The sequence below is a fragment of the Accipiter gentilis genome, chromosome 8 (assembly GCF_929443795.1).
Source record: "Accipiter gentilis chromosome 8, bAccGen1.1, whole genome shotgun sequence".
Taxonomy (NCBI): Eukaryota; Metazoa; Chordata; class Aves; order Accipitriformes; family Accipitridae; genus Astur; species Astur gentilis.
The window spans coordinates 34,375,444-34,388,165 of record NC_064887.1 but is presented as its reverse complement, the minus strand read 5'-3'; the positions used below and the strand labels follow the sequence as shown (position 1 = coordinate 34,388,165).

The following is a 12,722-nucleotide window of genomic DNA, read 5'->3' as shown; positions in this document are numbered from 1 at the left end:
CAAAAAAAATAGAAGCAATATTTGTGAAGAACAAGCAAGAGGCACTAATCAACTTCAGCCTTTTAATCTAAACAGGTATCACATGGTCTATGTGCAATCCAGTTCAGTAGGATGCAGTAGTATTTTCCTCTAAAAATATTTACTTCCTCAGTTGCCCTCTTCTTTTGGTTTCTAATGGTCTTCTAATCTAATGGTTTACACAATGCAACATCCAAAACCTCAATGTGCATCAGAAGCATGGAGAGTAGCAGTATTAGAGAGTTTGGAAAAAATTAAAACCTTTTCCTTGTAGTAAAAAAGCTGCCAATTTCATTTCAGGTAAGATGCAACAACACAAAGGAAGAGGATTAAGGAAGTAGCATAGAAACAACTTTGCTTTGACTTCAAGTGATGGTGCTTCATGTCTACAGAACACCTCAGTTTCACATGGTACGTAATTTTAAAAGAAACAGAACATACCGCAGGACACAATCAGCAATAACATCCTCTTACAGATAAAACAATTGATCTGTCTCCACTTTCAAAATAACTTCTAGAGTCCAGTTTTGTCATAGTGGAGATCATAAGACTGATCTTGAACCACAGACTTAACACGCAACTCAGCTGCTCTGCAGACTAGAGCTTTCTTCCTCTCAGGGATGTACTGAGTTTTTTTTGTTTGGTTTTTTTTGCCCCCTCCTTTCCTAAATTATGGAGTAATCATGACAGTAAAAAGCTAACAGGATTTCTCCAGTTCAGGGAGACAGAAGTGCTGTAAGTCATCTTAGTGGCGGTGTACTGCTGCTATTCAAGTGTCTAGCTCTCCACCGCTTTGGAACTGAGCAAGTCGGGAGCAATTGCCTCTCAGGCTCTTCTTCACTTCTTTCCAGAGCCTACAGTTCCCCATTTCTGTTCCTGCACTGCTCCTCCTCTACAGCACTCAAGAAAACCTGTCTCTGTGCCATCTTGGCAACCATATCATAGGCTGGCAACTCTTAATGCAGATCAGCAAATACTCTGCAGATCAGAGTATGAAACTGCTATCTCTGCAAAAAGGAAGCCACGTAACACGTGGTCTTAGCTTCCAAATTGAGATAGCAGAATGCTTACTATAAAACCTCCCCAAAGTTTCAAACAACTCATGATAAAACATCTTCCAAAACAAGGCAATAAAACAGAGAAAATCCATACCTCTGGTAGAATCCTTAGTTTGATTATGCCTTGGATTTTGTAGAGGCACCTCATTTGACTTGTTGCTCCACATCATGTCAATTTATCTACAAAAAAAAAGTCATGTAATAATCAGAAGTATAAAGTAAGAGCGAATGTATCTTATGCTAAAGAGAACATAACCTTGATAACTATGATGAATGTTCATCTCATATGATGACTTCAAACTCACATCATGAACAAGATCAGAAAATCAGCACCAAATCACAATTGTGTTTATAGCTTGCAGTTTTTCAGAAACCATGTAATTCTGTGGATAAAGAGGGTTTTACTTTTGTTCTTATTTGTTACAAAGAAGGGTGAACTTGATAAAAGGAAACCCAGAGGTCACACAATTTAGATCACAGTAGTAAGAATTCCAACAAGTCTGAAGATGACCACACCGAAATACTGCACATGAATGGGTAACAGAGGCAGCACTACATGGCTTGAACCTACGAATGTTTGGCAAAAAAACCCGTAATTCCACCAGTGACAGATGAATGTGTTGCCTACCTCTGTTAAAGGAAAAGGCAGAACAGAACCGCTGCACATGACACTACAGCCAGGAAAAAAGACAGAACTGGAGCTGCCATTGTTTTCCTGTGAAATTCAAAGGTAAGAGTCACAGTGAATCGAAAAAAGTGGGAACTCTGAGTAACAAACCAGGCAGCCACCATCACCAAAGGAGTTATTAATAAAGGGAAAAAAAAAGCGCGCTACTCAATCACGAAAGATAATTTTTAAAAGAAAAGACAGGTAATTTATGCAAATAGTTATTTCTCAATACTTTCATTGCAAAAGATGGGCTGTCATACGTAAAGTTGTAACAGAATTTAAGGAAATGCTATATAAGAAAAAAAGTAAGCTTAAGAGATCTAAGAGGAGTTCATACAGCCAACAAGATTAGTCATCACTGTCCCTACCCTCTCACCAACGACCTCCTATCTGGTGGCAAGTGCTTACTGAGCTGTCTTCACAACAGACTGAGTACATTTATGTTATGGAAAGAAAAAATTAGGTGACCACAAATTCATACAGGAAGTTCTAGACCTGTAAGAGAGTCATAAAGGCACATTTTCCTCTCTATTCTCTCATGCACTCCCAGATATAATTTTTCATTTTTCTTATTTTCTGAAAATTTCTTTTGCTTTAACTTCCCTACATAGTGTGCCACATAAAAGAGCATTCAAATATAAAGGTCATTCTTCTGATAAAAGGTGACCGAACATCCCACAAAATTAACACTGTGTAATACTTACTGGAGCAGATCATTGTCTGTATATTTTCTGACAATGATTTTTATCATACATGGTTTTAAGGATGCTCACATTGACCAAGAGTGAAGTTTGGTCCTCACACGCAGTCATATAGCTTGCATTTATGGCAGTAAGTTATCCCACAAAACTGTTCTTATTCCCCCAAGAAAGGTTATCAATAATAAGAACACAGGTCTTCAAAAGACCTTTAGTTCTGCCTTTCTTTAAAGAATCCAAATAAATGTTAGAAAGGGTGTGGAAAAGGTATGAGAGCTCATATATGTACATACAGAAACACACACATACACACACATTAGAGAGGTCTGCAATAATGCAGAAATTCTAGAAAGAAGCGGGGGTGTTTTGTTTTCAAGTATCTAGCTATGGGCAGCGAGCCAAGTGAAGTTAGAAAATTCTGCTTCTAAGACAGGTGCTGCAGAGCTCATTCATGCAGAATGGCAGCTTTGTGCCTCATGTCATTCATGCTGTAAATCATAATGCTGCTCTGCCCTGGAAATCATCTAATTGATCTTCTCCATCACTGGAGCAAAGAGCTGTTGTGCTAGAAAATTAGAAAACAAATATTAATAAAAATGGGGGAATTTTCCATAAAGAACCAATTTTGAGAGCTGCTGGAAATGTCTTATCATACCACTATCAGTTTCTTGCCCAAACATAAACATACCAAAACCTACTCAATATGTAAATTTAGCATAAGAGAACTTCCGAACAAGCAACCATTTCCTAAGGGATTAAGTATATCTCTTCATGTAACTGCTTGGGATTTATTCTTATCATTAGAATTACTAGTATGGACAGGAGAACTTAGTCAGGGACTAGAATTGTTCTCATTAATATACATGCACAAATCTATACAGTTTACATTATGATGCCCCTATGAATGTAGTATTGTAATATACTCCATGTAGTCTCTAACTCTCTACAAAAAGTACCAGATTAATTAAAAAAGTTTGTAATTGCTTGTTATACCTTTCATCCTGACACTCGAGTAAAAGGTGTCAGTCCTTTATGTGAGCTGAACAGAACACAAGTCAGACAAACAGTGAACACACTTTTGAGAACACCTTAGTTCTACTAACAACTCACAGATGTGTGCTGATGATCACTAATGGTCAGTAATTCTGTCTCAATGCCTTGGTTTAAAAGTATATAATGCCCCTGTATAAAAGGCCACTCAACCTCTCCTCCTTTCTGTACAAGCTGGGAAGTAATCACAAAGCATCCTGCTGAATTTCTCCTAATGAATATCTGCAGTGCCAGCTCCAAGTGTACAATATGATTCTTACTGGCTTCAGTGCAGCCAGCTGAGATCCACCAAGCAGTTTTGCTCAACTCAGGTTGCTGCTGATTGGAAAAAACAGACATGTAAGAACTGAGCATTCTGGAGCTGTCTACAGCTTCAGGAAGGCAACACTGCAGTAGTTTTCAGTCACGATGTCATCTTCATAACTGTAAGGGTTTGGGTTTTAGATGTCCCTCTCCCCCTCCTTTGGAAGGGTGGGAGAAATTATCAGCTTTTCAAAAGCTGCCTACAAACGATGTTGATTCCCACCAACCTTTGAATTCCACAGATTACTAAAATAAATTTTCCTATTGCTATAGCTTACATGAATAAGCAGCACCCTACAAAAACCAAGTACTTGTATAATTCAATACCCTGTCTCTGCAAGAATTTAAACCAGACAGAGTAGACACTTTAATGCTATCAAGGGTACAGCTAGGGGCTGGGGGAGAAAAAAGAAATAAATCAAGGCACGGTTGTCATGCCTATTTATAGGACTTGGATGGAGGGTAGCTAACCAGTTAAACACTAAAATACACTGAAATCAATATTGATCAGAGAATAATACTAAACTATAAAATTATGCAAAGGAAGTTTAAATTATTTTTAAAATACATTTTACATCAATACAAAAGTTGTTTCAATGTCCCATGAAAAACTTTAAGAAACACATTGTAAAAATTACATTCTGAAATGACTGCTTCAAAAAGATAATTTTTTTTGCTAAACTAAATGATCCATCACTATTTAATATAGAGCTTAAACAAAGAGATTGAGCTCAACACATGAAAAGCCAAAGAACTTCCGAGAAAACAGCAGTGATAGCAAAAGGTTATCTGCAGGTTGGATAAGGCTATGAGGATCTTAAAAGTTTGTTGAAAAAAGGTGGAAGACTGGAGAATCAGCAGAACTGATCTCCTGGTTATTTGATTGCTCACTGGTAGACACAGACATCCTACACAGGTTGATTCAAGGCTGGTTTGCCAAGCCTTGTCTTGGGTGAATGGCTGAGATACAAACACCATTGTGTTCTGACATTTCAATCCCATGTCAAGTGTCCATCTCATTCTTTACTCATTTGCCCAAGGCAAAAAAAAAAACCCAAAGTACACAAGAGAAGGCACAGCAGAACTGTTGCAGTTAAGGACCTAAGAGGAAACTACCAAGGAAAGGATATACTCCAAACTCCTGGAAGAAACTGGGGGGGTGGGGACACAGACACAACAACCACTCTTCTACAAACACTGTTCTGAGGGGAAGACACTGAAGAGAACTGACAGATCAGAAAGTGCATGAGAAGACATCAGAAAGGAGGAAATGGAAGCAAAGAGAAAACCGCTACCAAATACAAAAGATGAGAAACCAGCACTACATTTACTACCAAACATACCAAGGATGGCATTGAAAGGTACAACAGATAGCAAAACAACGAATCAACATAGGAAGAAGATTTCAAGCATTTCAAAAGGAACAGGAGATATGAAAGTAGAATATGCTTAGCAAAGGTACACAAAAATGTCAAGAGATGAAAAACAGGGCAGCGGAAAGAGAAAGAAAAGTGGTGAGAAGCAGGATATAAAAAGGAAGAGAATGGAGAAAGACAGGAAGGAGAGAAAGATTGAATGAACTTTTGAAGAATCAGCACAGAGAGCAGCAAAATGGAAGAAAAGAAACTGGTATACTGGCCCAACTGCAGAGTTTTTCAAGCACTCTCAGTATGACTTTTTTTCTTAGTAGCACAACCTTGATAAGAAAAGGAAAGAGGAAACTCAGAAGTCATGGCACTGAAACAAGGAAATGGGAGAGGAAACTGAATCATACAGATTCAGAGAGGGCAGAGAATGTCAGCAAGACATCACCCACTGTTATTTTCACTAACTTTTAGTGGTTATGCAAAAAAAAACCCTGAGTATGCATAGGGAACAGTATTCCTCAAGACTTTGTTTCTTATAAAAACACAAGGGTTACCAAATGAAAGGAATACCACAAAAGAAAAGATAAAGCTTTGCTAAGAGTAGGGAAAGAAAGAAATTACTCACTTCTATGGGATATTCTTAAAAGTTTAACCCCCAAAGTGGCAGGTTTTGCTACAAACTGAGTATACAGCACACGAGGCCAGCGCTTCACATGGTTTAAGCTACAGTAAGGCAGCAGTGCCAATAAAAGAAGTCATCTTTTCCTTTCTTTATGCCTGGGTCTCTCTTGCCTTATTCAGGCAGAAAGCCAGTGGGATTAGGTGGTAAAGCAAAGTGGACTGGGAATCTGGTATGGTCTAGAAGTAGCTTTTTTGTTCTTTTTGCTTTATTAGTTTTAGCTACAAACTCAATGCAAGCAGAATGAGAAGGAATGGAAACATTGGGGAACTGCCAGACCAGTCCCAGTCCTGTACGAGCTGCTGTCACGTATCATAATTTACAGTCGTCCCCCAAGAACAAATGCTTGAAGCTGCTATTGCCTTCACCTCGAGGAGACTGAGTAGGACTGGGGAAAACAAGAACCATTCCCTTCACCACCTTCTTACCTGTGGAGATATCACAGGAGTCTATATGCCCTGCTCCAGTGTGTCCCACTGCACCCACGCCTCCCACAGCGCAGACAACTTGTCCATGGGGGAAACGGGCACACAGACAAATAAAAGGTTTCAGGGATGTTTCTTCCTGCTTACAAAAATATTGTAAGTTTCCATGTATGAAAAATGGAAAGTTGACTTCTGAAGCCTGAAGACCCTCTGGAGCTCCCCTCTGTGCAGCTACAGTTCTGCATTAGTGGCAATAACGGACATACACAGGTGGACAGACAATCAGAACTAGTCAAGCAAACTATTTTTCTGAGCCAGCCCACTGAAAGTGATGGAATTTCTATTTAAAGATGCCAGAAACACTTTCCATGTCTCCTCAAATACCACAGAATACAATTTATGATTATATGCTTGAGTCTTGAATACAAATACCTTTACCTACTCTTTTGTCTGGAATCCAAGCTTTGACCATATCGCATTACCCCATTTAAATGAGAGCTAAAAATACCCATAATACATTGTTCTAAGACTTTTTTTGGTTATGTTTATGGGCCTTTAAAATACTTTTTGATACAAGAGTAACATACTTTTTTTTTTGGCCTTAACATATTTTGAGAAAACTTTGCCTCCCAAAGCAATTAGATGCAGGTGATTTACTGACCTTCCTCAGGATTGAGGACAAGTTCCAGCGCAATAAACATGTATGATGTATTTGTCAAAAAAGCGCCGCATCTCCAGAATCAATAGCTGACACTGCAGAGTCAAACAGGTCCTCCCCCCACCTTCTTTCAATGCTCATTTATATAATAAGCCTTCCAATGAAATGTATTTCAGGAGCAAAGGTTCTGAAAGGAAGTTAATATTCAAAATCCAAGTACGACTCCAACTGCACAATGCTTCACGGACACAAACTTCATCTTAACACTTCTCCACCATATTATCTCGAGTCTGTAATCTCTGCTTCGCTCCTCCAAAATTACTTCTGCTACAAAGTTGGGGATTTTTCTTCTCATGATTTTTAAGTGGTGCTGAGCTAAAGAGTCAAGGCGTTCAAACTATGCAGAGTACCTTTATAGGTAGTTTTGCTGGTATTTAATTTGACTGTCTGCTGATACTATTTGACTTAGAAACATTTTATCAGTCCAGATTGCATTACACCCCAAGAATGAGGCTGTATGTAAGGACGATGGACACATTTACACAAAGCTGATGCAAGAAAAAGCTGGAAGTAACAAACACCAACAATGCCCAAGAAGCTTGTGAATGTTAGCTGCTCTGAATGAGTAAAATTTTAGATAATATTCAGTATTTTGACTTGTAATGCAAACAGTAAACATACCAGAAGAACTCACATTCCAATCACTATGACTCTGGAAAACAGTAATTGAAACGAAAAAAGCTTCAAAAGTAAAAGAAATATACCAATACAATTTGATCTGTCTTAAGCTAGAAAAACATAAAAAAGCTTTTAGGGATATTAAGGTAGCACATAAAAAAATGAGCAATCAAGACACACCACACACTTGCAGATAGAAAAGCAGTAAAGAATTTCAAAGCACATGTCACTGCCTCTAACTGTTAATGAGAAGGATGAGCGACATCAACAGTCATACATCCATCAAGTATCAGAAAATACAGTAGAAAAATAGGAGTATGTTTCATGAGCTCTAGGATTAAATCACTGGCATCAGCCAGCTACTAAATTTGCATCCAAACTATAGTGAAGATTTTTCTATAAATGAAACATTACTGAATCTGATTCTCTCCAACTGTATGCTGAGGATGGACATTTACAACACCCTTCTGCTACGAAAAGACATGGCAACTTGCAAAAGTGTCTCTGCTTCATCACAAGTGATGTAAAAGTGATGAAAGAAAACCCCTAGCACTAAAAAAATGGATTAGCGATTTTACTGAAAGTAAAATGCATTGAACATCTTACTGCGCTGCATCATATACTAGGAGGTACTATGAGGAAATCTATTGAAATGAATGTTGTGACAGCTAGCGTAACTTGATTCATTGTTCGCTAAGAAATCAGAGTACAAAGGCACAGAGAATGCATCCATTTATTAAGGAGATGCACATGAGGGTTTGCCCATCCATTCAGAAGTTCTGTATTTTCTTTGACTTCAAAGATCTTTGCATTTATGACACAAAAAAAAGTGCCATACCCTAGTTTCAAGAACAAATAAAATACTCCTGCATTTGTTTCCTTGGCCTTCAAAACAAAAGTTCACTCTTTCCACCTCCAGTTACTATAAACTGCACATTAGAAGATTTCAATTCTTGCAACCCATAATAAATCCATTCAGCAGAATGTGCTTAAATTCTTCAACAAGTCCTGTCTCATCTCACAAGGAACACTCCATTGTGAGGGAGTCTTCTTAGACCTTACAGGCAATCCTCTCGGCCAAGTACAATAACCAGACCTGCTAATTTTGAGCATTTAAGACAACATCTTTCAACTGTTCAAAAATACCAAAGACATACGAGCAGAGCAGCAGCTTCATCTGCAGCTGTCCCAACTGCAGACTGACCGCTATTTTCTTTCAAAGTGGAATAAAGTGCATGAAAACTTAAGAGAAAATATTTCAAATGTCACTTTCTCAAGTTTGATGCTTTTGCTCTGAAACTGCATTCAGAAGCAGCATCTGGAAAACGTCTTAATAACAACATGAGATATAAAAAAAAACCCAACCACCCTAAAACCCACGACAAGTAGAACAGTGACCACCAGCACTGTCTCTGACCTGGCATTGAAGACTGGTGCCAGGACTCTGCTGAGAATACTTTTTCTTGAACTAGCTAAAAACAGCAATAAAATATGTTCTCATATTTAAATAATTCCATCCCATTAAATGCATTAAGTGCCTGAACCCTAAATCCAGACTTTTCTGTTTCAGTATGACAATTCCTCCCAATGTATTGCTATTAGCAAACATACATATTATGTTAACATGACTGGAAAATATCAGAGAAAAATGTAACTGTTTTTTAAACTTTTACACTCTTCTGCCATGGATTGGACTTAGTGTGAAATTTTGCCCGCAGTGGGGAGTGTTTTTACAAAGCTAAAACACAGCCAGAATTTCTGTTAGCATTCAGTAAGTTTCAATTGACCTAGTATAATTGATTAGTTAATTTATTTGCTCTATTCTTTCTCCAGTGTATTGACAAAGGTTTCAGACTTACGCATACAAGTAATTTTATTCTCAATCGAGTAGTCCATTAAAGTCTATTATATCATTAGTACAATGACACACATATAACTTCCAAGCACTTACATCTATGGATAAATTTTACACTCAGATATTCTGATCCAGCCACATGCCTAATATATTAACTGGACTGGGAAAGTTTTCTCTCTGCACTCAACTACCAAAACCCTTCTGTTATCATTATTATACCACTATAGCTGTTCTCATATTAACACAGCTTATATTGGTTTGAATAGCATGAATTATATTAGTTTAAGTGCATCAGTAGCACAGTTCAAACAGTACTGCTGTACTGATAAACAAGTCACAATCCTGATGTAAATTTCCAAGGTACAGTTGAGCAGATTTAGCAACTCGACAATGATGAAAGAATGTATATATTCCTCCCTACCTTCCCCAGCAACCTTGCCACTCCTCTGTGTTAGATGCAGTGCTCATCTGACTGCCTCCCAAGCCAGTTCAACTCACTAACCCAGCAGAAAATGATTCACTTTTTCTTTTTTTGTTGGGTTAGTTTTCTACCAGTTTATCAAAGTGATTCAGGTTGCTGCATGGTCAATGTCAGAACTGGTCAAAGTGGGGGAAGAGAAGCAGCAGCAGAACATTGTGCTCGCTCACCTCATGTTGTGCATATTGACCTAACTGTCATATACCTGGCACTATAAAATACATCTAGTGCTACGTGTACTAACACTCCTGATTTCAAACACGTGCCTAACTTTAAAAATGTGAATCGGACTACAGCCTCATCTGGGCACACTGAAGTCAATGAGACTAACCACATTAATGACTTTATCCACAGGTGTGTTTGATACAACAGAACTTTCTTAGCAGAAACCAGCAGTATGTCTGGTAGAGGGGCGCAAGGAGATGCAGAAAGTTCATTATACCCGGGTCAACCTTTAGGGTAGATGTAGCAATTCCAAGATTAGATTCTTATCCATTTAAGGGATGCTTTTACTACGGTGGCACAAACTGCTGATAAAATTATCTCAAGACATGAGCAACACCATCCACGTTGGGACTGTTTTATCTGTAAAGTCTTCCCAGTGTTACAGTGGCAAACTTAAGCTATGCACCAAAGCTTAGTAAGCTTATTAAAACAAATCCATGCAAACAAAACATATTATAGTTTAAAAATCACGTTCCTTCAGTTACCACCACACCTAGCCGAGGGAGTCTACCGGATGATCTACACTAATCAGCAGTGTAATTTCTGCAGTACCCTGGCCCCTTGTAGAAATGTGTCATTACTACACATAAATTAAGTTTCTCTATTTAGTGGATGCAGCATACCTTTGTTTAAGGTAGCGTCACTCTCAGAAACTGAAGCCTTCAACAGTTTACAGTGTTCGCGTGGCCACACCCTCAGTTGCATTTAATTATCTAAAGCATTACCTAATGAAACTGTTGTAGCAACCAGAACTATACGAAAGAGCAAGCAGTTCAGATTGGCCTGCCCTCACCGACAGTCTGATGAGCACACAAGCAAAACAACAAACAAGTGCCCGACCGTCTACACCTCCACACACGTTTGTCCCACAAGCGCTACGCTTTTGGTCACCGTAGACTCGTGAACAAGTTTTCGAGCCTGTACAATCTGTAGCCCTGTGAAGTAGTTTAAGATGACAAAAATACAGAACTGACCAGTCAAGTTGTAGATTTTCAATCGCAAGACACCGGAGCGTTCATCTACACAATGAAGCTATTTGACACATTAATCTCTACATGCATGTACGTACACAATGTGCCAGGAGATGCTTGGCTGCTGAGATACAGCCTTTATCCAAAGACAGAAAGAGATAAACTATTCCAGAGAAACGCATCAACAGTAGGCATTATATCACAGAAAACTGCATCCACAGAAAGAGCCACAGTCGCGCTAGTATAAAAACCTTTATGCCAACAACAGCCCAAATGAATGGCACCAATGAAGTCAGAAAACGCCCGGGGCAGCTGTCACCCAGGGATGTAAGAAGCACTTTCAGCGGCAGGCTCCGAGCGATCCCGGTCCTCTTGCCCCAGCCCAGCAAGCGCTGGTCCAAGGCCGGGAAGCCCACAGCGCAGCCAGGAGCAGAGCGTACATTTAAACTTTAAAAGCGCCGTCTCAAGCCTGACCCGGTACAGCGGGGCAGTTTCCGAGGGGAGCGGGGGCCGGCCCAGCCCGGCCCCGGGAAGCAGCGGCTCGGCAGGCAGGGAGAGAGCCGCAGCCAGAACAGCTTCACAGAAAAACCCGGTTTCGGCGGTTTCTCCCATACAAGGCGAAAAGACAACAGTGAAACCAGAGCCCCCCTACCCTCACCCCCCCTGCCTCCCTCCGCTACCCCCTGACACAATAAGCAGCAGAAAACAAATTAAAACTAGGAGGAGAGAGAGAGAGAGAGACACTTCACGGGCAGAGCAGCGGACGTCGGAGCCCGGCGGCGGCGCCAGCAGAGGCCGAGCCAAGTGACAGCCGGCAGCACCGCCCGGCCGCCGGCACTCCGGGCCGCCGGCCGGGCCCGCCGAGCCCCCGCGAGCGGCCGAACGCGGCCCCCGCCGCCGGCGCCGCCCCGCCCCGGCCCTTAGCGGGACGGCAGCCGGCGGCGGCGGCGGGCCGAGCGCGGCCTGGGGCGGCGGCACGGGCCGCTCGCGGCGCCTCCTCACCTGGTCGCGGCGGCGATCGAGACCCGCCGCCCCGGGGGCAGGTCCCGGCACATGCCGCACAAGCGGAAAGGAAAGCGGCGGCAGCTGGCGGCGCCCCGAGCTCGGCTCCGCTGCCCGGCGGCGCGCAGCCCCCTCAGCGGCGCCAGCCCGCCGCCATTACCGGCCAACGACTGACACGGAGCGGCGGCGGCGGCGGCGAGAGCGGCGGCGCGGGGCAGGGCGGGAGCGACCGGCCGAGTCTCGCGAGAGCCGGCCCGCCGCAGACCTTCCCAACATGGCAGCGCCCCGCCGCTACCCCTCCTCACCGCCCGCGCCTCATCCCCGCCGGCGGCCACGTTGGGTGCGGCGCGGCCTCCCCTCCTCAGCGGGCGGCGAGCCGGGCAGCGCCGTTCTCCCCCGCCCCGGGGCGCCTCCGCGAGCAGCGCCGCGGCGGCCCCGCAGCCCGCCTACCTTGCTGAAGCCGAGGCCGGGCTGAGGTGAGGAGCGGAGCCCGGCGCGCCGCGGCCCCGGCCCCGTGCTGCAGGTGCACCCCGGGCGGCGGGAAGGGCTGAGGGCGGCGCCGGCCGGGCGCACCTTTCATGGTGCCC

At 42.2% G+C, this 12,722-nt stretch overlaps 1 protein-coding gene across 9 annotated transcripts in view; it reads right to left on the bottom strand.

Moving 5' to 3' along the window:
* CEP350 (centrosomal protein 350) overlaps nt 1–12,722 on the bottom strand; it is a 79,290-nt gene extending 66,568 nt beyond the window's left edge. For 7 of the 9 annotated variants that reach the window (XM_049807551.1, XM_049807560.1, XM_049807554.1 and 4 more), the window contains exons 1-2: nt 12,136–12,326; nt 1,171–1,256 (exon numbers count right to left, since the gene is read on the bottom strand). In XM_049807551.1, the coding sequence (XP_049663508.1) occupies nt 1,171–1,246 (76 nt within the window). In that variant the 5' untranslated portion in view covers nt 1,247–1,256; nt 12,136–12,326. Of the gene's footprint in view, nt 1–1,170; nt 1,257–12,135; nt 12,327–12,585 lie in introns of those variants that run through there. The other 2 variants (XM_049807552.1, XM_049807559.1) reach the window with 1 other exon arrangement.